Source organism: Phocoena sinus, chromosome 3 (assembly GCF_008692025.1).
Source record: "Phocoena sinus isolate mPhoSin1 chromosome 3, mPhoSin1.pri, whole genome shotgun sequence".
In the NCBI taxonomy this organism is placed as follows: Eukaryota; Metazoa; Chordata; class Mammalia; order Artiodactyla; family Phocoenidae; genus Phocoena; species Phocoena sinus.
In genome coordinates this window covers 168,990,527-169,017,890 of record NC_045765.1, presented here as the reverse complement: position 1 = coordinate 169,017,890, position 27,364 = coordinate 168,990,527, and the positions used below count along the sequence as shown (strand labels likewise).

Here is a 27,364-nt window from a genome sequence, read left to right as displayed (position 1 = left end):
GATGAAGTCCAAGAGATTTAACTTGACCTAGAAGGTTGTTCTGCAAGGGCATGCCTCCAGCATCAGCATCATCTGGGAACACGTTAGAGATGCATTGGCTGAATCAGGAACTCAGGGTGGGAGGGAGAGAGTGACCTGTGAGTCAACATACCCTCAGGACCACTCCAATGCACCTTCAAGCGTGAGGACCTCTGGTCTGCCGCCCTGGTTACCTGGTTCTCAAACCTGGCTGTACATTAAAAAAAAAAAAGCTGATGTCTCTATGGAGCCTATGATTCATTAACATGACGTGTGGCATAGACAAAGGTTTTCAAAACTCCTCAGGTGATTCTGATGGGCAGCAAAGTTGGAGGACTGCTGGTCAGGAACAACCCAGAAGCTCTGAGCCCAGGTCCTGCCCCAACTTGTGCACCGAGGGAATCCTGCAGTGTCTTCTAGGTCCAAAATACTCATTTTTCTCCAAAGATTGTTCTAGAACAGGGCTTACTATTCTCCTGCACATTAGAATCATCAGAGGAGGGCGCAGAGATTTTCATTTGTTTTTAAATTATTATTTCTCAGGTCATTCTCTTGTGCAACCAGGGTTAAGAATCAAGGGTTAAGGACACATGCCCCATTCTCATCTGGGTAGGAATTCTCCTTTCCCAACCAGACTTTGAATTATCTCAGAAATGGGCTTGGGTGGTGTGATACTGTGTTTTTTAATAAGAAATAGATTCTTGGTCTCTCCCTAGTTCTGGCACAGAGCTCCTAAAACCCTTGGAAGTTCTTGTGTCTCTTGTTATGTTAATGAGGTGACTTTGGAAAGTCACCACCTGAGGAGGAGGGATGGTTACCAGGGGACCCAACCTTGTGTTTTAGATGATGAACCTTTCATTCCCACCCCCGACCCCTGGAGAGTAGAGAGGGGCTGGAGATTGAATGATTTAATCAACCATGCCTATGTAGCAAAGCCTCCATTAAAAAACCCAAAAGGACTGGGTTGGGAGAGCTTCTGCGCTGGTGAACAGGTGAAAATTCAGGGAGAGTGGTGCTCAGGGGCCTAAGCACTCCCTTCCCCTTCCCCACACCTTGTCCTATGCATCTCTGCTTTCTGGCTCTTCCTGAGTTATAACCTTTTATAATAAACCAGTAATCTAGTAAGTAAAATGTTTCTCTGAGTTCTGTGAGCCATTCTAGCAAATTAATCAAACCCAAGGAAGGGGGCACCATTGGAACCTCTGATCTATAACCAGTAGGTCAGAAGCACAGGTGATCTGGCGTTTGAACTGGTGGGGTGGCAAGGGTGGGCGTCGGTCTTAGGACTGAGCCCTTAACCTGTGGTATCTGGCACTATCTCCAGGTAGATGATGTCAGAATGGAGTTGACTTGCAGGACCCCCAGCTGATGACACAGAATAGCTTCATGGGGCGGGGAACCCCACACATTCCAACTAGAGTCAGAATAGCCAGGTGGGAAATCCTGCCAGAGCACAATGGATTAAAAGTGCCATTTGCTTTGTTTGGGTCGATTGAGTTTGAGATGATTTGGGTCTTAGTCATTCACAAACCACCCCTCCTGAGTGATATTTTAGATGAGCCTTGGGTTCCTGCACCTGCCCTGAAACCTGGGATCACAGAACATCAAAGACACCTGAGAAACGCCTTCCGGGGTCTCCCTCCTGGGCTGCCTCTCTGGCAAAGCCCTTTAATTCACCACATCCTCGCTTCTGTAGAGAGACGAGAAAGATTAATATCTTCCCCCTGAATGATCCCTGTTTGTATTCAGGGGCATCCTTAATTAGGGCAGTTTTACTAAAATCCTTTAAATAAATAATCCCAAATTTCATTTTAACATAACCAGTTTCGATGTAATTAAAGTGCCCTGGTAGACGTGAATCACCTGGAGGAAATCAAGGTCTCCATTTAAATTTCTAAAACAAGTGTGCAAATTCTTACTTAAAAGCATCTTAATTCAGCTGTTACTTCCTCCAGGAAGCCCTCTCTGACCACCCGCAAAGTAGACAAAGCCCCTGGTCAAGGGCTCCCCGACTCCATAGACCTTTCTCCCTGTCACTCAGCATCTGTAGCCATTGATCCCCCTCTGCCTGCTAAGGACATGGCCATCTGGGTGGCCCTCTCTTGCGTCTGTGGGGTTTGGCCCAGTGGCTGGCACAGTCGTCAAGGAAAAAGAGAGCTCTTCCTTCTACTCCAAAGAGCGTGTGTCCTTTCTCCCATCTTGCAGCCTCCTCCAAGTAGGCGAGACGCATTGCACATGAAATCAAGTGTGACGCGGGAAGTTCATCACCGACAGGGAAGCTGAAAACCAGGTGTGGGAGGGATGCTGCCACTTCAGGAGGGCCAGCTGCACAGCCGGGCAGGGCCACTCGGTTTCATTCATTCCATCTTGGGTCTTATTGTTCAAAATGATCAAACACGAAGCAGGGAACATGCCATAATTTGACAGGTAGAGAGCCCCAAACAAGACATTAATAAATGCTAACAGGGGGAGGGGGACGCTAGGAAGAACAGACATTATTCAAAGCTGGGGCTCCTTCTCCTGATTCCCTGTGATTGATTGTATCTTGGAAATTTCTGGACAGAATTATACTCTTAGCATTTGTCCTTGACTGAATTGTGTCCTCCACAATACATAGGTTGAAGCCCTAACCCCCGATGTGACTGTATTTGGAGGTGGGGCCTTTAAGGAGGTGATGAAGCTTAAATGAGGTCATAAGGGTGCGGTCCTAATCCAGTGGCGTCCTTAGTAGAAGAAAAGAGACACCAGAGTTCTCTCTCTCTCTCTCTCTGTCTCTGAGCACACACAGAAAAGGCCACGTGAGGACACAGCAAAAAGGCATCATCTGCAAGCTGAGGAAAGAGGTCTCTTCAGAACCCAACCTTGACCTCAGACTTCCAGCCTCCAGAACTGTGAGAAAATAAATTTCTGTTGTTTCAGCTGCCCTGTGTTTTTTTTGTTATGGCAGCCCTAGCAAACTAATATGGGATTTTTCATTTCTGCTTTATCAAGAACTCTGTATTTGATTTCATCATATAAACATGGGAAAATAAACAAGATGATTGACTTTGGAAGGTGGAACTGTTCAGAGGTGAAATGTGTGCTTGGTTTCCTCAGTACTCCAGCATGAGGCATTTTGTATCAGCAGCTCAGAGTTGGCCTTAAGTCTTCTGTCCTTGCAAAATCCTTTACCCTCTTCCTATAACCCAGAGTTTTGCAACTGGGGGCAATGCTGTCCCCCCTCAAGGTTACTTGGAAATGTCTGGAGTCACTTCTGATTGTCACAGCTGAGGGAGGTTGCCACTGGCATCTAGTGGATAGGGGACCTGGATGCTGCTAAACGTCCTACAATACAGGACAGCCCCCCGAAGAATGACCCCACCCCAAGGATGATCGTGCTAAGAAACCTGTCCCAACCACCCACAGATTCAGGTTCTAAGTTGTCACTATGTTTTCAGACCCCAGATTCATCCGACCAAACCAATCATTATTAGCTGAAGAATGTAAATAATTACATTATAGAGACCAAAAGAAAGTCATGTAAGAAAATAGAAAGCAAGGAAATAAGTAACCATCAACTTTCCAGTTGGCATTTATTAAACTTAAACAATGTCTTATCACATCATAGTGCAAATAAAATATTAGGTACCAAATAAGACGAGTGTTCCTTTTTCACTGACTTTGTCACCTTGACATGTTTTCTGATGAGTCTCACATTAACAACAGTGGCAAGAGCCCATATGACATTTGCCCTGTAAATCCAATGTCAGCCGACAGAGAGGCATGTAATTATACCCATAGGAGACTGAGCTTACTTTTCCAGCTTCACATGTTACAATTTAATAAAACCTCATGTAATTATACATTGTTACAGCACGTGATGTCACAGACTCACTCAGAACTCTTCTTTTGGGGGGATTTTTCAGTTCCTAAGCTGTACCCAAATGCTTTCCCAAGCTTCAAGATGTTCTAATCCTTTTATAGATCTAACTAATAAAAATAAAGAAATAGCAAGGCAGCTGCTAAAAAAGGTCTCTTTACATTGACTGTCTGTGCCCTCACTGGTGCTTGAGTGCCATGGTGTTTATGGAAGTGATGCTTGTCTTGTACTGGCCATCATGTGGAAGGTACAATGGAAACAGTCCCCAACTTGGGTAGCATCTGACAAATCCGTGTACTGATCCCTGCTTTTGTGATGCCCCAACACCTGTTTGTGAGTTTCCTGGGGCCGTGGTAGCAAAGTACCAAAAACTGGGAGGCTTAAACTGCAGAAATATATTGCTCACTGTGCTGGAGGTGAGAAGTCCTAGATCAAGGTATGGACAGGGCCATGCTCCCTCTGAAGGTGCTAGCCTGTCCCAGGCTTCTCTCCAGGACTTGTAGATGGCCACTTTTCCCTCTGTGCATTCCTGTCCCAGCATCCAAATTTCCCCTTTTTATGAGGACTCCAGTCATATTGGATTAGAGCTCACTCTAATGACCTCATGTTATGGACAAAATGTTTGCCCCCAAATTCATATGTTGAAGCTTAAATCCCCGATGTGATGGTATTAGGAGATGGGGCCTTTGGAAGGTGATTAGGTCATGTGGATGAAGCCCTCACAAATGGGATTCGTGTCCTTATAAGAAGAGGCTGGAGAGAGCCGCTTCCTCTCTCTGTGCCCTCTGCCATGTGGGGATGGAGCAAGAAGGCAGCCATCTTCATGCAGGTCCTCAGCAGACACCGGATCTGGTCTTGGACCTCTCCCTGCAGGCCCCAGAACTGTGAGAAATAAATGGTTGTGGTCCACAGTATTCTGTTATAGCAGCCTGAGCTAAGACACCTCACGTTAACTTAATTACCTCTCTAAAGACCCCGTCTCCAGATAAGCTCACATTCTGAGGTCCTGCTTGCATTGGTTTGCTCCTTGATAAATGTGCTGTGGGGGGACATGTTTGCTGAGGGCCAACAGAGCACCAGGCATTGTGCAAATTCCTTTGTACACGTTCTCAGAGTTGACCCCTCCACAAACCCAAAGGGGTAGGTTAAATTTATTCCCACTGGTACAAAGTGGCCGAGAGGACACCTAAATGAGCTGATCCACTCACACAGCCGGGTGTTGTAGAATCAAGATTCAGAACTGTGTCTAACCAACTCTAAAGGCCGTGCCTCTCCCCAGTCCAACCTGCTGCTTCCAACTGCTTCTCTTTATTCTGGTAATTAAAGTAAGGTAGCTTTTTTTTTTTTTTTTTGCGGTACGCAGGCCTCTCACTATTGTGGCCTCTCCCGTTGCGGAGCACAGGCTCCGGACACGCAGGCTCAGAGGCCATGGCTCACGGGCCCAGCCGCTCTGCGGCATGTGGGATCCTCCCAGACTGGGGCACGAACCCGCGTCCCCTGCATCGGCAGGCGGACTCTCAACCACTGCGCCACCAGGGAAGCCCCTAAGGTAGCTTTAATTGAGCTTTTATAAGGATCTGAGAGCCCTCAGCACCCCTAGAGAAACCCAGAAGCCCCTTGTATGTCACTAACGTGTCACCTGGAGACCTACTTTCATGATTTTATATTTTCAACATAGGAGACAAGTCCAGCCTTTCAGCGTTGCAGTGATTTTTCTGAGTCTTGTCGTTAGGGTATTGGAGAGCCTGCAGCTGATTATTCGCGTTCTGTTTTTTCTAAAGACGAAACTTCTTGCCTTTGAAGCAGGAAGCAGTTCTGCACAACTCCAGGGGGTAAGTTCATACTGTGATGACAGTGAGGAAAGCTCCCAGGGCAGTGGGCGTCGTCATACGGACCTCAGAGGGATGGGGCCCTCAGGGCCTGGACTTTGAAGAACGTGCATGATGTCAGCATTCCGGGGGACGTCATCGCTTCTTCCTTCCTCGTTTCCACTCTCACCTGCCCCGTCCCCACTTCCCAGTCCAGCCAAAACGCAACTCGACTCAGAAGACAGACTGTACTTAGCCCCGCAAATCAAGACATTCGCCTTCTGCCGATTTAAGTTATGTCCATGACATAATACCATATGGACAAATGGAAAATCACTGTCCTGGGAGTTCAATGTATTTCACGGGACAGTGGTAGCAGGTAGAGGGCTTCTGATGGTCAGCAAGTTCATATAACAAAGGCCCGCTCCCGGGCCCCCAAGATTCTGTTCACCATCAATGCCATCTCCTTCTTACTCTTTCATTCATTGTTTGCCACCTTCCATCCACTGCTATTTTATTTTTTCTCACCTTCTGTTGTGGGTTGAATTGTACCCCCCCAAAAAGTCCTAACCCCTGCTACCTGTGAATGTGCCCTTATTTGTGCATAGGCTTCTTTATAGATGTAATCGGGTTAAGAAGATGCCCTTAGGGCAAGTCTAACCCAAAGAGTAGTATCCTTAGAAGAGGAGATGCCATGTGAAGACAGACACACAGGGAGGTCACCCTGTGGTCACAGAGGCAGCTGGAGTGACACAGCCACAAACCCAGGAACGTCAAGGACCGCCAGTGCCACCAGAAGCCAGGAGGGGGCAAGGAAGGACTTACCTAGAGTTTCAGAGGGAGCTCAGCCCTGCCAACACCTTGATCTCATACGTCTGCCCTCCGGAACCGTGAGGGAGCAAATTTCCATTGTTTCGAGCTGCCCGGTTTGTGCCGCTTTGTTACTGCCTCCCCAGGACCTAATCCTCCTTCTTTCAGCCAATCACCTCGCCTGTTATGAGTCAGCTGGGGTCCAGTGGGCAGGCACCGACCATTTAAATAAAATTCATCGGAGAACTTTTGCTAGTGGTAAGAAACTGAATTCATTATAGACAAGCAAAAACCAAAATAACACCTTCTTTGAAAATGAGTGATTTCCTAGTATTATGGGCTGGTCACAATATTGCCACTGCTCCCTGCCCAGCTGTTTTGTCAGGAGGCGGGACTTGAGCTTGTGCTCGCGGTGGTGGAGTCTCTGAAGGGGACCTGGGACGGTGGTACAGATCAGCACCCCGGGCAGAACACTGCCGGGTCCTCAGTGGGAGACCGTCCATGGGCACTTTTATCACCAGTGGGCCGGCGGCCTCTCTCTCCTTCAGCCATCTTCCTGAGTTATTGCCAACCTGCCTGGCTCAATTTCTTCCATTAAGAAAAAGCTCTCACCGGGGCGAGGTTTTGTGGGTCATGAAAATGAATATGGACTCAGACTTTGAGGGCCGAAGAGAAGGTCACGTGGAAAACAGGAAAGCCTTTACTGTATATAGTCACCTATAGCACTGCTTCTCCATCCCACCTCGGACCTCCCCACCTGCAGTGTGCTAGGAGGGGCTGCTTCTACGGAGCACTCGTGTGTCTATCAATCTTCTTAATAATGGCCATTAATTGCCCAACAGTTTCCATCTAGGACAAAACAGAGGAGGGAGGGAGTGCTGATTAATTCTCTTCCCAAGAAGCTTCTAAACAGCAACCCGACGCTGCCATCTCTGCAGCCCTTCTTCTTCTCGGCGGAATTCCCGACTCAGGTCCACGGTCACCGGGGCAGCGGCGGGTAGCTCACTGCCCTGTCCCAGCCAGGTGCGTGAGTCCTGTGGGGGACACTCTACACCATCTAGGACGATTGTGTCTGACTCACCACCAATGCCTGGAGAATAGACCAGGAGTGACCCTCGGGTGACCCACCAGCACGAGCCGTTTATGCGATTGTAGTGTCGAGTGACACGAGTCGTCCCTCTCTCAGAACCTGCCCTGTGCCCAGCTAGTTGCCTTTGGGGTTCCAGAGCCAGTGTACGGCCCTGGAGGAGAGCACTGTCCACTCGGGGCCACGCTTGGTTCCAGCCACTCAACCACAACACTGGACATTTAAGTCACTTCCCAAGGCACAGAAGGTGATGGTTTCCAGCCTGTCTCACCAGGCCAGCAAGCCCAACCTGGCTACACGTGACACTGGGGGAGTTGTCAAATTACCCAGATCTAAGCCTCACCCAGGAGGTTCTATGTTATTGGCCCTGGAGGAGTGGGCATCAAATTTTCCCAAGACAGCCCCACATGCCCACCCAGGTGAGCCTGTGTGTAGCCAGGTTGAGATGGCTGAACTAGAATATTAACCCCTGAAGTTATGGTGTTGCAGTCTATACATTTCTTTTAATTATTGATATAAAAACCTAGCCTAGTCTATCACATTTAACAAAAATATTCCTTGAATGAATGAATGAATGAATGAACGAACGAACGAACAAATGAATGAAGCCTTGTGTGCCTTCCTCAGGTTAAGAGGAAGAGTTTGTATGTGATCTGCCAATTCTGAGATGTAAAGACGAAGGTTACTTTCCTGCTAAACTGTGATTCGCTAGAGTTTGTTATTTGACAGGAAAAGGGCAATGCTCTATGAAAAGTGAATAACACATTTTTCATGCCTGCAAAATTACCTAACAGCAGACCTCGTTTGACCCAAATAAACCAAGAGTAATTTGACTTTGGAATAAGATTAAATATGGAGAGTTGCAGACATAAGCCACAACCAGGGAAATGGAGGCAAATGGAGATCTGTGAGTAAAACGGAGTTTCTAATAAACCATTTGTAAGTGTGACCGTGGCAGTGAGCTGCCAGGGCCGTGCTGGAACTTATTAAACTTTCTCATTCTTTGACCGGGAAAAACCTGGTTAAACGACATCTTACTTATCAAGCTTCAAACAAACAACATCTCATTAAATTCAGCTCTGCATCTTTAATTCCTCTGACCATTCCATGAAGAATTTGGGGCTCCTACATTGGTTGATATCACATAACTTATTCCTACTTTCCTTCATTACTTACACATTTTAAAAATTATTTCTCAATGTCTTGATTTTCTGAAGGATGTTTTCCTACTGTGTAAATGTTTGAGCCCATAGGAATTAAAGACGCAGCAAATTCCCAGTACCAAGTATTTTCTTTAGGGGTCGTCATAGCCTCAAAATCACATGATTTGACCCAAATTTCTAACAATACAATTCAGTCACACAGTAATTCTCCATGGAGTCTCTTTTCTGTGCTAAGTACGCATTCTTCTCTTGGCAAAGACAAGATACCAAGGAGACAAGGGAAGGAGCTACAGATGTGGCATCTGGGGAATTCTCCAGACTGGCTCTATTCCTGAAGTTCCATAACCAGAAACTCTGCCCTTTTAGGTTAAAGCAGTGTTCTCAACCAGGAGCAATCTTGCCCCCAGGGGACATTTTGTGAGGTCTGGAGACATTTTTAGTCATCACAACTGGAGTAGGGGTTGCTACCGGGATCTGGTGGGTGGAGACCAGGATACTGCCAAACATCCCAGGATACACAGGGCAGCTCCCATAACAAAGAATTGATTGGCCAAAAATGTTAATAATATCAAAGGAGAAAAACCCTGGATTGAATCAGTGAAGTTTTAGACATCTGGAATGAAAATAAAGCTAAAAAGGAGCATTAATGATGTCTTTTAGATCACTAAGGGAGGGTTCACAGATACTTACTGAGTGGCTAATATGGGCTGGGAAACTTGGAAAATTTATTGTATCTAATTTTATCACAATCCTTCGGAGGTAGGTATTATCCTTACTTTATTGATAGGGAAATTTAAGTTTCACGGAAGTTAGATTACTTGCCCCAAATTATGTAACTCTTATCGTGATGCTCCAAAATCAACCCAACCATTTCACCAAAATGTCTCTATTTATCAAATCAAAAAGCTTCAACAAAGCATGAAAGATGAAAATCTAAGACTGAAAGAAGGATGGCCTCACATGGTTGTGAGTAAGTTTATGGAACTCAATACTCACAAAAGTCAGTACCAGCTAAGCATAAACACAGCCACACAGACACTATATACATTCATTTATAACATTACTAATGGCATTCTCATGGGAAGATAGGCTGTTTGGAGCACACTTCTGAAACTGACATCAGAAAGGACAATCACCTCTTTCAGGAAACTACCTTGAGATTCAGGCCACATCCTGCATCTCATACTCAATAGTCAATTAACAACTGCGTGTCAAATTAGTCTGAAATTCTTGATGTTCTGGTCAAAGACAAGATTCAGTGGAATGGGTCACAGAGTTTTACTTGACAATTTCTATGTTTACATGTTCTTAGCTGGAAGGAAGGGAGAGAGAGGCAGGGAGTAGGGAGAGAAGGAAGGAGGGAAGGAAGGAAGGGAGGGAGGGAGGGGGAAGGGAGAAAGAAAGAGAAAGGAAGGGAGGAAGGAAGGAAGGAAGGAAGGGAAAGAGAGAGGGAGGGAGGAAGGAAGGAAAGGAGAAAGAAAAAATGAAAGGAAGGAAGGAAGAAGGAAAGAAAAAGGGAGGGAGGAAGGATGGAAGAGAAAGAAAGAAAGAAAATTAAACTGAGAGTAGATGAATTCCACTTGTATAGTGAGCAGACATGGGGTAGCTAAGATGAGGAACACATAAACATGTCTCAACTACCAGCTCAGAGAACTCCTCTTGAAGACAGGGTAATGTCTACAAGCATATCAAGACTTTCTCTATTTACCTATTGTTTTCTAGTTTAACACTATTTTCATACCTGGATATTTTAATATTAGTCCCAAATCTAAATATTATAAGATGTTCCTATTTTACAAGATCCAACAAATCCTAGACCTTTAACAAGGGAGTTCTCAGGTGTCTTCATGACCTCAGACTTGGTGACGTTTGCAAATAGTCATGAGATGGATCACATTTTCCACTTTGCATGCAGACCGTTCTATGTCACAGACACAGCTTTTGCGTAGTACTTTTAAAAATAGCTCACTCTGTTTCCTGGGCTGGCTCGTCCTTCCCCTGGGCTGGCTCGTCCTTCGCTTCTGCATTCTTATGCAGAGGTTCCCAGGCTGGAGGGGCGGCAGGGCTGTGTGGGAGACTCCAGAGCACAGCCCAGCCCAGCCTGGCCCTTTGCGGCCCAGGGCTCAGGGACCCCGCCATCAGCCAGAGGTCCAGGGCACTGCTTTGACTTCCACCTCTGAAGCCTTTCCACAAGGAACTTCCAACTAGTAGGAGCTTATCTGTGAAATCTGGGGTTGGACTAGATGTGTTTTCAGGGCTCATCCATTGGCAGATGGGGGAGCAAGCAGCTCATGGCCCAAGAAGCTGACTCTCCTCCCTCCACAGGTGCCAGCCTCTCCTCCGCCACAGGTGCCAGCCTTAGCTTAGCAGGGTGATCCCTCTCCCTGCCTTCCTTCCCTTCAGAGCCCTTAAGGCCTGACCCTTCCTCTCTTCAACAACAGTGCAGCGGGACAGGGGAGAGAAGAAATTTTCTCTCTCTGGGTGCAGTTGTCCACATTAGGGGAGAAGAGGCCGGAAGGTCCCCTCCGCTTCCACACCCCCCACTGAGGTCACAGCCTCCATCAACACAATCCCTGGGTGCCTGGTGCGCACCTATGGGCACTGGGTGTTCTGTGGGGCATTGAGGGCTGCGGAGGAGAAAGTGAGGTCGCGACTCACAGGCAGTCAGTTCATAACCCGCTTGGAGAAGAGAACAGCAGAACCATCGGTTAAAGTGATGTGCTTCTAAACAGCAGGGTGAAGGCAGTCCTGCAGTACTCGGCTCCCCCCGCTCTGCCCCTCTGTCCCAGGTCCCACCTGGGTGGCACCCAGAGCCCCAGCACCACCTCCTGGGTTGAGCCCAGGGGAAGCTACAGTGGTCCCAGCAAAACACAAAGGGTGAGCCCTCCAGGGCTGGGGGTTAAGTGTTTGTGTCTGCCTGAGGGTTGTGAGGAAAGGCGCAGAATGAATGGCCAGGGAAGAATCCCACATTTCAGGTTTCGAGGACCACTGTACGGCGGTCTGGGCACATACTCTGCGCACAATAGTGTTTTAGGGACAAATAAAATGTGTGCTCTGGGGGCTTCCCTGCTGGCGCAGTGGTTGGGAGTCCGCCTGCCGATGCAGGGGACGCGGGTTCGTGCCCCGGCCTGGGAAGATCCCACATGCCGCGGAGTGGCCGGGCCCGTGAGCCATGGCCGCTGAGCCTGCGCGTCCGGAGCCTGTGCTCCACAACGGGAGAGGCCGCAACAGTGAGAGGCCCACGTACCGCAAAAAAAAAAGAAAAGAATGTGTGGTCTAACAGACTTAAAAGTGAGCCTTGGTGACACAGCGCTTCCTAGACTAGCTGGAGAAGTTTGGAATTAGAAGCCACGGCCACGCAGAGCGGGCCAGGACTCTGTGCTGAAGAATCCCACCCACTCTGTGCAGGGCACAATGGGGACTCATTGGGCCAACAGGCTTCTTCAAGGGCGCGGGAGTGGGTGTATTCGTTTACTAGGGCAGTCATAACAAAGTACCATGTTTTCACAGTCCTGGTGGCTAGAAATCCAAGATCAAGGTGTTGGCAGAGTTGATTTCTTCTGAGGCTCTCTCCTTGGCATATAGACAGCCATGTTCTCCCAGTGTCCTCACGTGGTCATCCCTCTGCGCAGGGATCTGTATCTTAATCTCCTCTTCTTACAAGGGCACCAGTCATATTGGATAGGGGTCCACCCTAATAACTTCATTTTACTTTTATTACCTCTATAAAGGCCTTATCTCCAAATATAGTCACATTCTGAGGTATTAGGGGTTAGAACTTTAACGTGTGAAGCGGGGGTGAGGGACCCAATTCAGTCCGTAACAAGGGAAAATTGTGAATGGGTGTCTTGAGGCATTCATAGACCTCTCCTCACCCCCAACCCAGGCTCAAGTTGACTAACTCAAATAACTGGCACCCTAGGGGGTCACAGGGAACTGGGGAAGGTGAGCTGAGGGGTCTCCGGGAGCTGTGAGCTTCTGGGGCTGGGGGGGGTCATTTTCAGGCACAGAGAACATAATCGGGGTGGGGTGGGGTGAGGGATAGGCCGAGCCCAGTGCAGGGAGGAGCTCTGCAGGAGGGAAGGGACAACGGGGCTGCAGAGTGGAAATAAGGTCTGGATCCGACCTGCTTGTCATTAGCTCAGAACTGGCCCTGCTGCTTGGATGACCTGGTAGTTCTACATCCACATCTGACATGAGTGGAATGACATAGCAACCAAAAAGGATCCACACCTCAACTTGAGTGGCTCCTCTACCTCTTGAAAAACATTCGCAAAAATGTTCTGCCCTGTGAGACAAGATTCTACATTCCAATTCCTCTATCCCAAACCCCAAACATTGTTTATATAATGAGTCTGAAAATCAAAGAAAAATGTTAGAAGACATTCTTCATGAATTCTGATAAGGATGTGATTCTTTTTGGAGGCATCCTAACTAGAAAGCTACACAATAAACCCCAATTCCAACAGAGTTATTCTCCTCTATCGGGTAGATGGTAATTGCTTTTAAAAATATATATATGTGCACAACTCGTGGCTTACCTGCTTTAAGCTATCTGTTTGGGGGAGGTAATATCTAATCTTCTTAAATTGTCTAATTTTTTATTCTGCAGAGTCTCACTCAGAATAAAATCTCTTTTCAAGAAAAATACTGCTGCCTAGATGAAAAAGCAGCACTGAAAATACAGAATATTTTCTCAGAAAAGACAATAGCGGATTGTCAGAGAAAAGTAGTTCAGTGAACACACACGTGAAACTTCTGCCACAGAGGCTGGAACTATTTCAGACTGAATGAAGATAAAGGACAGGATGGGGACCCCAGACAGTCACCGAGGTGATCCAGGCTGTGCCACAACAGGCAACATTGGAAGATGCACCCAAAGCTAGGAGAAAGCATGGGTGCAGCTGGAGATCCCAGGATGAATTGGAAGCTGCTTCCCTGGATGACCAGTACCAGTTCACTCCTTCTGGAAGCGTGCCCCTCACCCTCAGTCACGGAAAACAAATTCAGAATCAGCCTTGCAACAGGTTGCAAAGTGATAGATTCAGAGGGGGGACTTATAAGTGTTTGCTCCGCAGCTACTTGTGAATGCAAAGAGCAGCAATGAAGTTTTAGGCTCTTCAGCCGCTCGGGCTCAGACACATTGGGCAGCTTGGGATGGGGGTGGCCTCCAGGCTCATCCAGATCCCAGGAAAGGGGTGGGGGAATTCCAGGCATTTTAGGAGTAATCCAGTGTTGATTACCCCCAGGGTCATAGAGGACCGTGACAGTAGAAATGCTGCAGTGCCTGGATTTCTACCCAAGGACCACTGCACAAACACATTTCCAGCCAGGCAGTATCACCGGTGGGATTGCTTTGATCAAAACACAGGCTTTTCTATTTGAATATTCATGACTGGATTAATTCATTTATGCATGTATTCGATCATTCAGTAAAAATACATTCAAATATGCCATCCACTGAAAGACAGAATAAATTTTATCTCACATTGCTTTTGAAGATATTTGTTATATATCTTAAAATCTCTTCTGTTGTTCTTTGAGCTTTGTTTCCTTGGATGTTAGTTCTTTGGTTAGGGTTGCTTTTCCTCAAACATTTGGTGATGTTTTATTCTCTGTGCATGTGGGATTGCTCAGGAATCCCTGCTCACCCCCTGGGGAAGGCTGATTCTGAATTTGTTTTCCATGATTGAGGGTGAGGGGCACGCTTCCAGAAGGAGTGAACTGGTACTGGTCATCCAGGGAAGCAGCTTCCAATTCATCCTGGGATCTCCAGCTGCACCCATGCTTTCTCCTAGCTTTGGGTGCATCTTCCAATGTTGCCTGTTGTGGCACAGCCTGGATCACCTCGGTGACTGTCTGGGGTCCCCATCCTGTCCTTTATCTTCATTCAGTCTGAAATAGTTCCAGCCTCTGTGGCAGAAGTTTCACGTGTGTGTTCACTGAACTACTTTTCTCTCACAATCTGCTTCAATCTGCTATTGTCTTTCAAGGATGCCTCCAAGTTTCATGTCCACTAATGATTCTCTTTCTTGTTTTCTAGCAGTAATGCTGGTGGGAGTGTAAAACAGTTCAATCAACATGGAAAAGAATTTAAAAGTTTCTTGCAGAGTTAAACATATGCCTAGCCTTTGACACAGCCATTCCACTCCTTGTTATAACCTGAGAGAAGTGAAAACATATATCCAAAAAGACATGCACCTCGGTGAGCATAGAAGTTATATACACAATATTCAAAATTGGAAACAACCCAAATGTCCTTCGACAGGAAAATGGATAAACATATTGTGGTATATTCATGCAATGAATACTACTGATCAATAAAAACAACTACTGACACATACACGACATGGACGAATCTCACCGTGAAATCATATACTGATTATATATCACTGACAGAAGCCAGATATAAAAGAGTACATACTGTATAAATCTATTAATATAAAGTTAAAAAAAAAAGCAAAACTACTTTATGGTGATAGAAATCAGAACAAAGGGTGCCTTTGGTGGAGGGTTAGGGTAGGCTTGACCTCAAAGGAACATAGGGGAACTTGCTGGAGTGATGGAAATACTCCACATCTTGATTGAGGTGTAAGCTACACAAGTGCATACATTTTTCAAAACCCACTGAGTTGTGCAGTTAAGATCTGTGCACTACACTGTATGTAAATGAATCCTCTATTTAAAAATTTTTGAAAATAAGATACTATTTGAGTACCAAATTTGCAGAGTTCATTTTTCATTATATTTTTCAAAGCTGACATGAGAGCAATAAGACATGTATTGTCATACACTGCTGTTACGATAAATAGCAAAAAAGGTTCAGAAGATTCCGTTATACTCTAACGCTTTGAAAATGCATAAGATAAATATAATACATGTTCTCAGTTTCAGCTAATTACAATATTTCACTCACCACCCCTCAGCTTGCCAGGAAGCAGAACTGACTTTTGTTTCTCAGAACACTATATTTGGACCTATCTTTAGACCTAGTATTTAAGGTAACAGTGAGTAGAGACACCACCTTGACACACAATATCAGCTGTCATTTCACACTTCCACACAACCAGAAGGTAACTGTCTTTGCCTCAAGCAAAGATGAAAAGGACAGGAAAAACGAGATGATTATCTCTGGAAATCTCCCCAGGACCAAGCAGTTTCTTCTTCAGAAAAGAATGCATGACTCATTTCATCGGTCAAGCATGCCTTCAACTGCCAGAGAAAATCTAAATTCCGTTATTACAAAAGCCATCTTCTCCACTCAAAAAGCTAAGCAGAGCCCAGGAGGAAGCCTTCAGAGATCGTCATGGCGACAGTTCACACGGGTCCTCCGGGCAGCCCGCACGCTGACCCGCGTTTGGACTGGACCACCTGACTTTTGGAAGTCCTGAATGAACAAAGGGGTCAGGATGCTCCGGTAGCTTCTGAAAGTCGCTGCAGAGGGGAAGCAGCAGCGGGCCGAGGCAGCACATGGGGACAGCACACAGCACCTCTACAGCCATTTCTGTCACTGATGGCATTTCTGGGAGGTGAGCGGCTAAAACCTAAAGGCAATACCCTTCTTTCTTTTGGCTTCCTCAGCACCCCTGTTTCTTCTTTTGTTTCTCAAACACTTCAGTGGCTTTGTAACCAGTTATCTGGATTAAATATCTCCTGTTGAAACACTTAGCCTAGCTCTGTGCTCCTGATTAGACCCTAACTAATACAGGGCTTAAGACCAGGAGTGGGTCCAAAGATTGAGATGACCAGCTAATGGCTTTGACCTCGAGCACAATGATGGAATCGATGCTGGCGGAAAATGGAAAATTGGTAGTTAGTGTAAAGCAGCATCACAGTTCCGTAGTGATCACCCCCTGTGGTTGCCTGAGATGTGGGACATACTTGAAAGGAAGGTTTGGGGAGAGCGAGTAGCTGCTGCATTTGACCGTGACGGTAGAAGCGCGGATGACAGTGGAAAGGCGGAGGATGAGCTCCTCTGAGCAGCGGAGAGAGAGCTTGCAGAAGGAAAACAGCAAGCTCAGATATCAGAACACTCAGTCCAAGAAGAATCAGAGCAGGCAGGACAGTCCACAATGGCCCCATAAGACTGTCATAACCCTTAGAGCGAAAGGACTGGTACAGCGCAAGACCAGTCCCCAAATATGATTCTTGAGGATACAGGATTAGCAAGTACATTGAACTCACAGCCTTGCTAACACTCTGGTGTAAAACTCTGAGCATCGATTGGGAAGAAATAGCAGCCTGAGAACTGAAACGGGCCCCTGTGGGTGACTCAGAAAGCTTTGAGAACCCGCAACCCTGACACTCCTTGCCTGTGAAAGTAGTTTCTCCACACCTGGGTGAAAGTACTAGCTCCTTTGCCTGCAGACCCCATACTAATCTTGCCCAAGGGAGTTGCCTTGCAAGGGAAGGCCTGTTCTCCCCAACACTCAGCCACCGCCCCTCACTGCCACCAAACCAGAGCCCAGCTCACCCCAAGGGGACAAAGGCCATGTCTGACCCAAGAGGAGAGAGCTTGTACTCCAAAGGAATTGCAACACAGTGTGATCCGAAGGGCAAATCCGAAGGGCAGAGTGAAGAACTGCTCAGGTACAGGCTAGAGAAAATGCCCGATAAAGATTACGTGCACACACACATGATCTGAACTTCTTCACTTTGGTTTACTTTCCTAAATTAGCTATTAAGTACAGGTGGTAAAGACTTCTACTGGACCTCCAGAATCCATACCTCCCTGTTTCTTTCTAGTGAGTTTAACCTGGCACATGCTATCCAGTGAAAAACAACATCTCCTGTGCCTCCTTGGAGATGGGTGTGGAATTGGCTATGAGTGGCCTATGGAATTCCCTGGACATTTAATTACAGCTACATCCAGAATGAGCAAAAGGCAGCAGGTGAAGCCACCAGGGAGGCCATGTGGTAACTGCCTTGTCTTATTACATACAAGAGAAATAAACTTCTTATTCGAGCCCCTAGATTACTTTTTGTTAAAGCAATCTAACCAGTGCTCTACCTAATACAAAACATATTATTTCAAAATAAAAACACTGCTATTTATTATTTAAAGTTTCATGTGAATTAGTTTGACCAAAGTCCACACACCAAGACCAACCCCTATGGAGCCTCCATCTTCTAACCTGAAGTTCTGCTTTGATGTGTCGGATTGGCTGAGACCAGGTCCCATGTCTGTGCCTGGATGCAAGGAATCTGGGAAAGCACGTTTCTGGCTTCGAGGAAGTGAGAATCAGAAAGACCTGTACTGTATTGGTTATCTATTATTGCGTAACAAGTTGCCCAAAACACGATGGTCTACATCAGCAGTGTTCTTTCTTATCCCTCACAGTTTCTTTGGGTGGGAAAATCCGTCAAGGCACAGTGGGGATGGCTGCTTTCTGCTGCTCAGTAACTGGGGCCTCAGCTGGAGGGCTCAAAGGCTGGGGGCCAGAACCGTCTGAAGACAAGTTCACTCACGTCTGGTCCCTGCTGCTGGCTGTCTGCAAAGACCTTAGCTGGGTCGATGGTTGGACACCCACATGTGTGGCCTCTTTAATGAAGGTTGGGCTTCCTCAAAACATGGTGGCTGGGTTCCCAAGGCAAGCATCCTGACAGAAAGCCGTCAGAGCCCTGTCCTCTCATAGCACAACCTATGGAATTTGAAGACTGCATTGTGATAGCACTGGATGAGGCATCAGGCCTGGGGCTCCTGGCTCCCTCTCCATCACCTCCTGTGACTCTGGGCAAGATCCTCACTGCTGTGACTTCAGACATCTGTGCTGTAAAATGAAAGGCTGAGTTTTCAATTAAATAACAAAATACATCTGCTTCCATCATGGGTCTTGAGCAAATGCAGAGGTGAGTATGGAATATTCCTTGACGTCCTCAAGCTCTTTCCTTTAGAGCCTGCTAGAGCAATTTTCTATAGAGTGCTCAGAGGGTGATAAAGACATCCTCCCCAGAACCCCAGCTCCAGGGCGGCAGGGTTTCTTCACTGCCGTCTCTGCAGTGATGACTGCATGCAGTAGGTGCCCACAGAGCAATAGTGCAGCACCATATGAAACTGTCTGGGTTTGAATCCTGGCTTCACTGACCACTCACTGTATCATTTTGGACTAGTTACTTAATTTCTCTATAAAGGAAGGCTAAACATGGTACCTACTTAGAAGATGTTATGAAGAGTAAGTGAATATCTATATTTATATAACATATATATAGTGCTTGGGATGACACTTGAGATATGAAGTGCCATCTAAGCACCGGCTTTGATGATCGACGAACGAATGCCATAATAGGTCAGGTGACCTGGTGACACCAGAGATCAACACAATGCAGCCTTGCAGTGAATTCTAGCAGAAAATGTTTGTGAATTTTGACAGTGACCTTAACACCTTCGTTCAAGGGAATAAACAATGTGTATGAATTGGGGGCTGATATTTTGAGCTAGTCTGGTTGATGCCTTTATGAGACTGGGGCTCCTAAAGAAATAGGACCAACTGGAAAAAACGGGGATGCGGTCCTCTGAGACAAAGAATAAATGGGCAAACCCAGTTCTGCATCTCTTTATAAAAACTGCCACTGGAGACAGCTGGTCCCTGGCACCATTGATTCAAATGCTCATGGGAGGATCACTGGCAGGTACAACACAATTCCCAGACGACGGACGACTGTGATAACCAGCTTCCCTCCCTCCCTGCCTCCCTCCCTTTCTCCCCTTCATGGCAGATTGGCCTCAGCTCTCTCTGCAGAGATACCCTAGCCGTTCCCCTCCCCACCCCATCACGACTTGCGAAGGGAGGAGGAGATAGAGACCCACAGCTGTCCTTAGAGATTATTTTATTTTGCTAAACGCTCTCAATTCAACTGTCTTAATGTTGTAAACTTAATCGCCAATCAGCCAATTTTTAAAAACTTGCTAACAATTTTTTTTCATTGTAACTGCAATATATTCTTTTTCAGAGTGTTTGAAAATCAAATAAAAGAGAATAATTTAAAAAACAAAATGTAACCTCTACACATTGCTAAGCTGGATAGGTGCCCATTCATTCCACTGGTGACGTGGAAATTTCTAGAATCTCCTGGGATAGGAGAAGGAGGGGGCCCTTCTTCCCACTGCTGCTGCTAGCATCCCATCACTGAAGCAAATGTTTGAGTCCACGGACTGGAGGGTTGAGGAGGGGGTATGTTGAGAATACCTACCTGTACTAACGTAATAATTGTTACCATTTCAATTTTCCTCCTTCTTGTCTTTTTTGCTACACATGGTTTTATGCAGTTGTAGCTATAGTGTATATAATTTTGCACTCTGCTTTCTTACTTAAAACTATTATGTACATCATAAATATTTTCATTTCGCTATGTAATCTTCATAACTGTAATGTTATTGCTGCATAATATTCTCTCAAGTGGATTAGGTATAATTTACCTTCCACTTACGCTATTGTTGTAAATTTAGGTCGTTTCCAATTTTTAACTAACATTTGCCTTTAGCCCTTTAAAGGGTTGATCAGAGATGCTGAAAGTGTGACAGGTAGATAATAATTAAGATGACCTTTATCTCACCTGTCAGTCTGTCCTGCTTTGGCCTCTTGTCCCAGCATCAGTATTAACTGTGATCCTTTCACTTTCAGAAAAAAAAAAAAAAAGCCCTGTATCCCAAGAATAAATTATATGATCACCCTAATAATATTTCCAGTCAGAATTAAAGGCCTTACAGATGGCTGCCTGGGATTTCAGTTACACCATTCCCAAACCACACTGGATGACACCCCTGCTTCAGGTAGGAAACGTTTCTCCCAGGCCTCCCCCTAGGTCAGCTGGCCTGTGGGGATTATAATCACACCTGTGGAGACTTTCTCACCTCCACCTCTGGGATTGGGACTGAAAGCCAACCCCGGCAGAAACCCTGCAGTGCAGTGTACTGTCTGGAGCAGCTGGTCAACCTCAGCACAGGGCTTGGGGGCACAGGGACCAGGATGTAGGTCCCAGCACATGGTCGAGCTGGGCTAGCCACTGAGCTTCTTTGAAACACAGTTTCTTTACCAATAAAATGGGTCAGATAAAACCTGAGATGGCTTCTGTGGCCGTGAAATGATAAAACATGTAATGCCTGCCTGTCCCCACCAGTGTCACCTCCCGATCTGCTCACATCCCCTCTTCCCATAGGTTAAATGAACTCAGGGTACTTTACAGACAGACACTGTCATCTTCCTGATCAACCTCTCTTTAAAAATCAGAGCTGGACAGAACGGGTCACAAAAAAGCCCATGAGACCAGGACAACTAGATCTCCTGGTCACCAGCCACTGGTCTTGCCTGGTCTGCTGCACTGCCCACTCCCACCCACTGGAAAACAGCCTCCACGGAAAGGCACCTTTACATATAGTCACCGATCCAGGGGACCACGTCCCAGGGTTGCATGCACTTGCCACAAACCGGCGAGGACTGGCGGGCACCTCACTCTACCGGGAAGCAACTCTAGAAAACCGAACCACAGGCCCGTTAGGTCTGAACTTAACTTCCGCGGTGATCTGAAGAGCTATTTTTCACAGGGAAAATTTTTAATAATTTATAAAAAGTGAAAATGGTAAAGACGTTTGAAAACAATCGTCACGGTGACATCAGAATGAACGCGCTCTGCTGGTGAACTTAGAGGCTCCTCAAGAGGAAAGCCAAACCAGGAACAGCGGTGAAGTTTGGAGTCAGTCCTTGGCCATTTGGGTTTTCGGGGTGATGCCTCCTATATTGCGGGGATCATCACCGCCCCTCCCCATTGCGCAGCTGGGCCACAGACACTAGACTATGCGCGGCGGCGCGATTCCTGCAAACGTTGGACTCTTCACGGCTTCCCTGCTTGTTCCAGCTTCTGGGGCTCTGAAAGTGCTTTTTGCTTGAAATTTCACCAGATAAAAATGTTTCAATGAGTTAAAGGCAGAAAGGGAGGGGAGGGATGAAAGCGTCCAAGTTGAAGGAGGATCCCCATCCCTTCCGCGGCCGGTCCCGAGGTTACCCGCGGGTACCGGGGACTCCAGGGCCGCAGAGGGCCCGCCCCGCGCCCTGAGCGCCCGCTGGCGCCAGAGTCGGATGCGTTTCCCCGCAACCTCTTGGAAATGACTCGAAAGCCAGTGCTCCGTGGTCCCTTCCTTCCCCTTTTGGAACACAGGGACCCCCTGGCGTGGCGGGGAGGAGAGGAGCCAGGCCCGGTCGCAGGTGTGAATTCGCGGAACGGTCATCCTTTAAAGTCGGGACTCGAGGGGTTCTTTAGCGGGTTGCGGAGAGCACGCTTCCCGCATCCTCCTCCCCAGGCCCTGATTCTTTGATCAGTCCTTAGGAGAGCACCGGTTCCGCAGACCCCGGTCCAATATTGCGGTGTGGACACCAGGCTCCATCTGGTACACACGGGATTCAATAAACAGGTTGCTTTCCATCCTTCTCCGACGCCCCTTCCCCTCCGGATTGCTCCAACTAGGTTAAGTGAGGTCGGAGGCTCAGGCCGGGGTTAGAGCCTGGATCCCGGGCAGAAGGACCCGGAGTCTCTGAGACCCTCATTAGCGCGCGCACACACGTGCCCCTTCTCGCCCTGCTCCCCACCCTCGCTCCGCTCCGGCCGGCCGGCCGGCTCCGCGCGGCGCTACCCCGCAGGCCGGCGCGCACCGATGTCTCCCCCCAGCGGCCGTGCGCGTGTCGCCGCAGGAGCCGGGCGGCTGGCGGGCGGCGGGGAAGCGGCGCGGCGCAGGCAGTCCCGCGGCTCCGCCCCGCGCCCCCCTCCCCGGCCGGCAGGACCGCCCCCTCCGCGCCGCGCTTGGCTCAGACTGAGCAGCCGCCTTTGCAATGTCAGCAGCCGCGGCGGCGGCGGCGGTCGAGGCCCCGCGGTAGCGGCCAGCGCAGCACGGCACGGCGGGCGCGCACGGCGCGAGCCCGCGGCCGCCTCGCTGCCTTCGGGGCGCTGCGGACGGCTCGGCGCGCCCCGAGGCGGCGCTCGGACTCGAAGCCAGCCCGGCTGCGGCCGCTCACAAAGGACCGCGGACACCAGGCTCCGGGGGGCTGCGCGCAGGGACCGGCCGGGGGACGGCCCGCCGCGGCGCGTCCCCTCCACGCTTCCCCTCCCCGGGCGGCTGGAGCCCGAGCCAGAGCGGGCCCCGTCATATGACAGCGGCGACCCAGCGGCCGGCGAGCGCGCGTGCTGCCCGCTCGGCTGCGCCACGGCCGCCGGCGCCAGGGGGGGCCTCGCGCCGCGCCCCGCTGAGTGGTCGCCGGTCGCTGCCGCCCCGCGCCCCCCGCGCCCCGGCTCTCGGGCTCCGGGGGCAGGAGCCGAGGGGAACCCCGCGCCGGCGCCAAGCCTAAAATGGCCACGCTGCTCCGCAAAATCGGGCTCATCCGCCTGCACAACCGGGACACCGAGGACCCCAAGCATCACCACAACCACCGCGGCGGCGGCGGCGGCCAGCAGAGCGCGTCGCTGCGCGGCAAGGGCGGCGCCAAGAACGGCGGCCACAAGCCGCAGCAGCAGCATCCCGCCGGGGGCGCGGGCGACGCCAGCCCCGGACCCGGCAAGGGCAAGGGCAAGCGCGCGGCGGAGCTGGCCCAGCGCGACAAGCCGCCGCAGCCGGCGGCGGGGGCGGCGAGCGGCGGGGGCCCCCGGGAGCGCGCGGCGGGCGCCAGGGCGGGGCCGGGCCCGGCGGCGGCGGCGGCGGCGGCGGGCGGCAGCCTGGTTCCCGCGGCGCGCCAGCAACACTGCACGCAGGTGCGCAGCCGGCGGCTCATGAAGGAGCTGCAGGACATCGCGCGCCTCAGCGACCGCTTCATCTCCGTGGAGCTGGTGGACGAGAGCCTCTTCGACTGGAACGTGAAGCTGCACCAGGTGGACAAGGACTCGGTGCTGTGGCAGGACATGAAGGAGACCAACACCGAGTTCATCCTGCTCAACCTCACCTTCCCCGACAACTTCCCCTTCTCGCCGCCCTTCATGCGGGTGCTCAGCCCGCGCCTGGAGAACGGCTACGTGCTGGACGGCGGCGCCATCTGCATGGAGCTGCTCACGCCGCGCGGCTGGTCCAGCGCCTACACCGTGGAGGCCGTCATGCGCCAGTTCGCCGCCAGCCTGGTCAAGGGCCAGGTAAGCTGGGAGGAGGCCGGGGGCGCGCGGGGCTGGCCCCTCGGCGCTCTCGCTCCTGGTGCGCGCGGGGCTGTGTCTCTACCCCAGCCTGCCAAGGGGACAAGTTCCCGAGCGCCTCCGCTTCTCTTCCCTGAGCGTTTTCTTCTTTCCCTACTTTTCCATCCCGTCTCTGTGGGTCTCCCGCTTGTTCCCGGTCGGTCCCCATCGCTCTAGAATACGCTCTCTCCCTCTCCGCACACCCTCCTCTCTTTTCTCCTCTGCTGCTTCTCCCCTCTGGCTCTGCCCCTCTACCCTCTGCCCTGATCTCCTGACCCGCTGTCCGCGTGTGCCCCTCCCTTTCCTCCTCCTCCGCCCCCGCCCCAGGCTTCCGCTCTCTCCCCCTCCCCCTCCCTCTCCCGTTTACCCCCTTCTCCTTTTCCTTGGCTTATCCCCATCTCCTGACCCCACAGTCTCCCTGAGGGTGGAACTTCACGTGGACTTAGGAATCTAAGTATCCGGCCCAGTTTATTGCCCCCTTCCCTGCCACACACGCAAAGTTTCCCCCCCCAACAACAACTCAGGGGGGCTCTGCAGGTGGAGGGCTCTGCAGAGGGCCTGCTGCCTGCTGGTGAATCTGCTCCCCTGCTCTGCCCCCTCTTGACCAGCATGTAGCGCAAAGGTGAAAATTTTGCTCTTGAGAAATTTCACTGGAGAGGCAGAGGTGTGGTTTGAGTGTGACAAAGCCAGATGACCTCAAGGAAATGCATGGTACCTGGCTCCTTCCAGGACCATCACCTTCTGGGTAGTTGTTCAAGGTCTTGGTCTCTCTGAGACCTGTTTCTTCCTTCCGGGTTACCCCTGCCCCGGAGGGTTAAATCCATTATCAGAACTAAAGATTTTTAACTAAATACTGAAATCAGGGGCAGGCTTGGTGCCTGAATCATCTCACCTATTGCACCAGACGGCAGCTTTACCAAAAGAAACCCCAGAGAACTTGAGAGCAGAGAATGAATGAATCTTCTGAAATTTGTCCCACCCCCACCACCAGCTGCAGGCAGAGGCATGATGGTTTTATCTTCCCACATTATATGCTCCTGATCATGTTCAAGTTGGTTGATGTTTTCCCAAATCGCTATTGAACATTACTTAATAAAATTATAATTTAATATGGGCGTCTTTTAGATTTATGAAGAATCCCTGTTTTGTTTAGGAGTCCCGGAATGACCTCGATTTGATCTTTCTACAGCTAGCATTTCAGAAGCCATCAGTCCCCTGTCACCTGCCTCTGTCCCTTTCACGGCAGGATCTTTCACACTAATCAAATAATGCTTGTTCTGCCAATTTCACTAGAGGTGGAGCCCCAGGGATTCCAGGCAAATCGCATTGTGACTCCAGTGGAGAAAGGCACTTAATTCTTGACTGAGGTCTGTTGTTATCAAGTACTATCTTGCTAGTCCATCTTTTCTGGGGTTTAGCTTCCGCTTATTTCTCGTGTTCGAAATAGGAGGGACCTGGCGGCTCTAGAAAGGTGAGGTTTAATGCTTTAACATCAGAAATTCAGTCTGAAGCCTGTGGTTCAGCGCTGGCTCTGATGTGAAGAGCCTGTGATTCGATACCAGCCACGGGGGTGGGAGAGGGTCCCGGTTTATGTTATTATCAGGATTTATACAAATGATGGGGAAAAATATTTTGCAGAAATGCTTCTGTTATTTTTTCTGAAAGCACTGCTAATCAGAACTCTCTGGAACACTCTCTTACCTTCTTTCATTCTTCACAGAGATGACTTTGGGGATGAGGGGCAGAGGAATATCATTTTGCCTTATAATCACAGAATCATAGCGTTTAGATTTGGAAGAGATCCTCAACCACAGCCTGCATTTTGAAAGATGTAGGAAAGTAAAGATTTCAAATGAGAAATAAGGACTTTTTTTTTAGGAGAGATATATGTCAGTAAGTTAAGTGTTTTCCATGTTCACATGAATGCTATGATTGATAGTTCTCTTGGTGCCCCTGCACTTCTATTAAATTAGGCAGGTCCTTGTGTATATATGTCTTTTCTTTGTAATCCAAATTGAGAGTCTTCATACAGTCAGCAAGTCAGAGACCTTATTGTTGAAAGTAATTATCAATATTTTTATTTATTAATTTCAAAATCTTACTTAGTTGAACTCAGGGCCCTCCATCTAGCATATTGTGTTATATCACTTATTCTAAAGTCTAGTTATGAAATACCTGAAAGGGAGGTGAGTACTCAGCCATTTACAAAAATACCAATTCAGTTTCTTTGCACTTTTCGTGCTGACTTCAACATCCAAAAGAGGGTCGTGTAGGATATACACAAACAACTCGAAATGCAGTATAAGAACAGGAGGAATGAATGTTCATCAGTGTTTCAGGATTCTGTGCAGGAAAGGATCCTAATAGGGTCTCAGGGCCCTCAGCGTTATGGTGCCTTTCCTGCTTTTGTAAATTTCCTACCTACAGGTTGTTCATTGCACTTACTGCAGTTACCAAATTATTTCCGTAGTTGAAGGTGGTTAAAGGACTTTGGGAAAGCAATCAAAATACCTGATTAGGTATTCAAAGAGAATCAAGAGTGCTACCAAACCAATGATTACTTTAAAAGGCAGAACCGTTCCGTTCTAGTTACATTCCTCCTTCTGTTGGCACTTTCGTTTTTCTTAAGCAATGAGATTAGAAAAGGCTCGTTTTCCTCTTTCATAACTACTAAGCTTAACTTTCTGAATTGGGGATATCCTAAGTTGATTTTGTTTCTCTACCTTTAGAGAAATCATAAGATACTTTTAAGGGTTTCATTGATAATATTAAGAAAAGATCTGCTTAACCATTTTGTGTATAGTATTAATGTTTGCGTTTATCTCATGGTGTGACAGATTCAGTCATTTCATGAGACCTTTACCTGACTTTTGGGGCCCATGTTATCAAAATCTCTCTTGTGCTACCTTATGGATTGTGGTTGTTTTAAATTAACTTAAAACTTTCTTGTATGATATATTCTTTGTAGAGATAATGACATACATACCTTGCCTATTTGTTTATTACCGAATCCTCTTTTGACTACAAAGAGACAATTTAGGTAACTCTTGGATCCTGCAATTAAATGAAAACTCCCCGTACCTGGGAGGGTCCTGCCCAGGCTGGGCCTCAGCGTTCACTGGCATGTGTACCAGGTCTCGCACCTGGGATGATTGATGATGCAACAGAGACCCTCTCCTTGCAGCTGTGTGAGCAGAAGGCATCCAAAAGTAGCTTGAGGGCGCACTAACTCAGGGTTCTACTTTCACATCAGTTCGCCTCCTGAGTGTCCCCTTTTTAATTAGTTAGACATCGCCAGGGGCAGGGAACCAGATGGCACTTGGAAGACAGTTCCTTACTCCTCCTCTGTCCCCTCAGTGCCAACCATGCACCTCAACCCAGCATGAGGACGATGTGGCAATAATAGCAGTGGCATTTACTGTTTGCTCCATGCCAAGCTCTGGGCCAGCGAAGCACTTAGGGTGTTAACCTTACCTGA

At 48.5% G+C, this 27,364-nt stretch overlaps 1 protein-coding gene across 1 annotated transcript in view; it reads left to right on the top strand.

Annotated features, from left to right (window-relative positions):
- Window positions 1–22,998: 22,998 nt before the first annotated feature.
- UBE2QL1 (ubiquitin conjugating enzyme E2 Q family like 1) overlaps window positions 22,999–27,364 on the top strand; it is a 44,943-nt gene continuing 40,577 nt past the window's right edge. Inside the window, exon 1 of the mRNA XM_032627284.1 lies at window positions 22,999–23,850. Coding sequence (XP_032483175.1) covers window positions 23,080–23,850 — 771 coding nt within the window. The 5' untranslated portion in view covers window positions 22,999–23,079. The remainder of the gene's footprint in view (window positions 23,851–27,364) is intronic.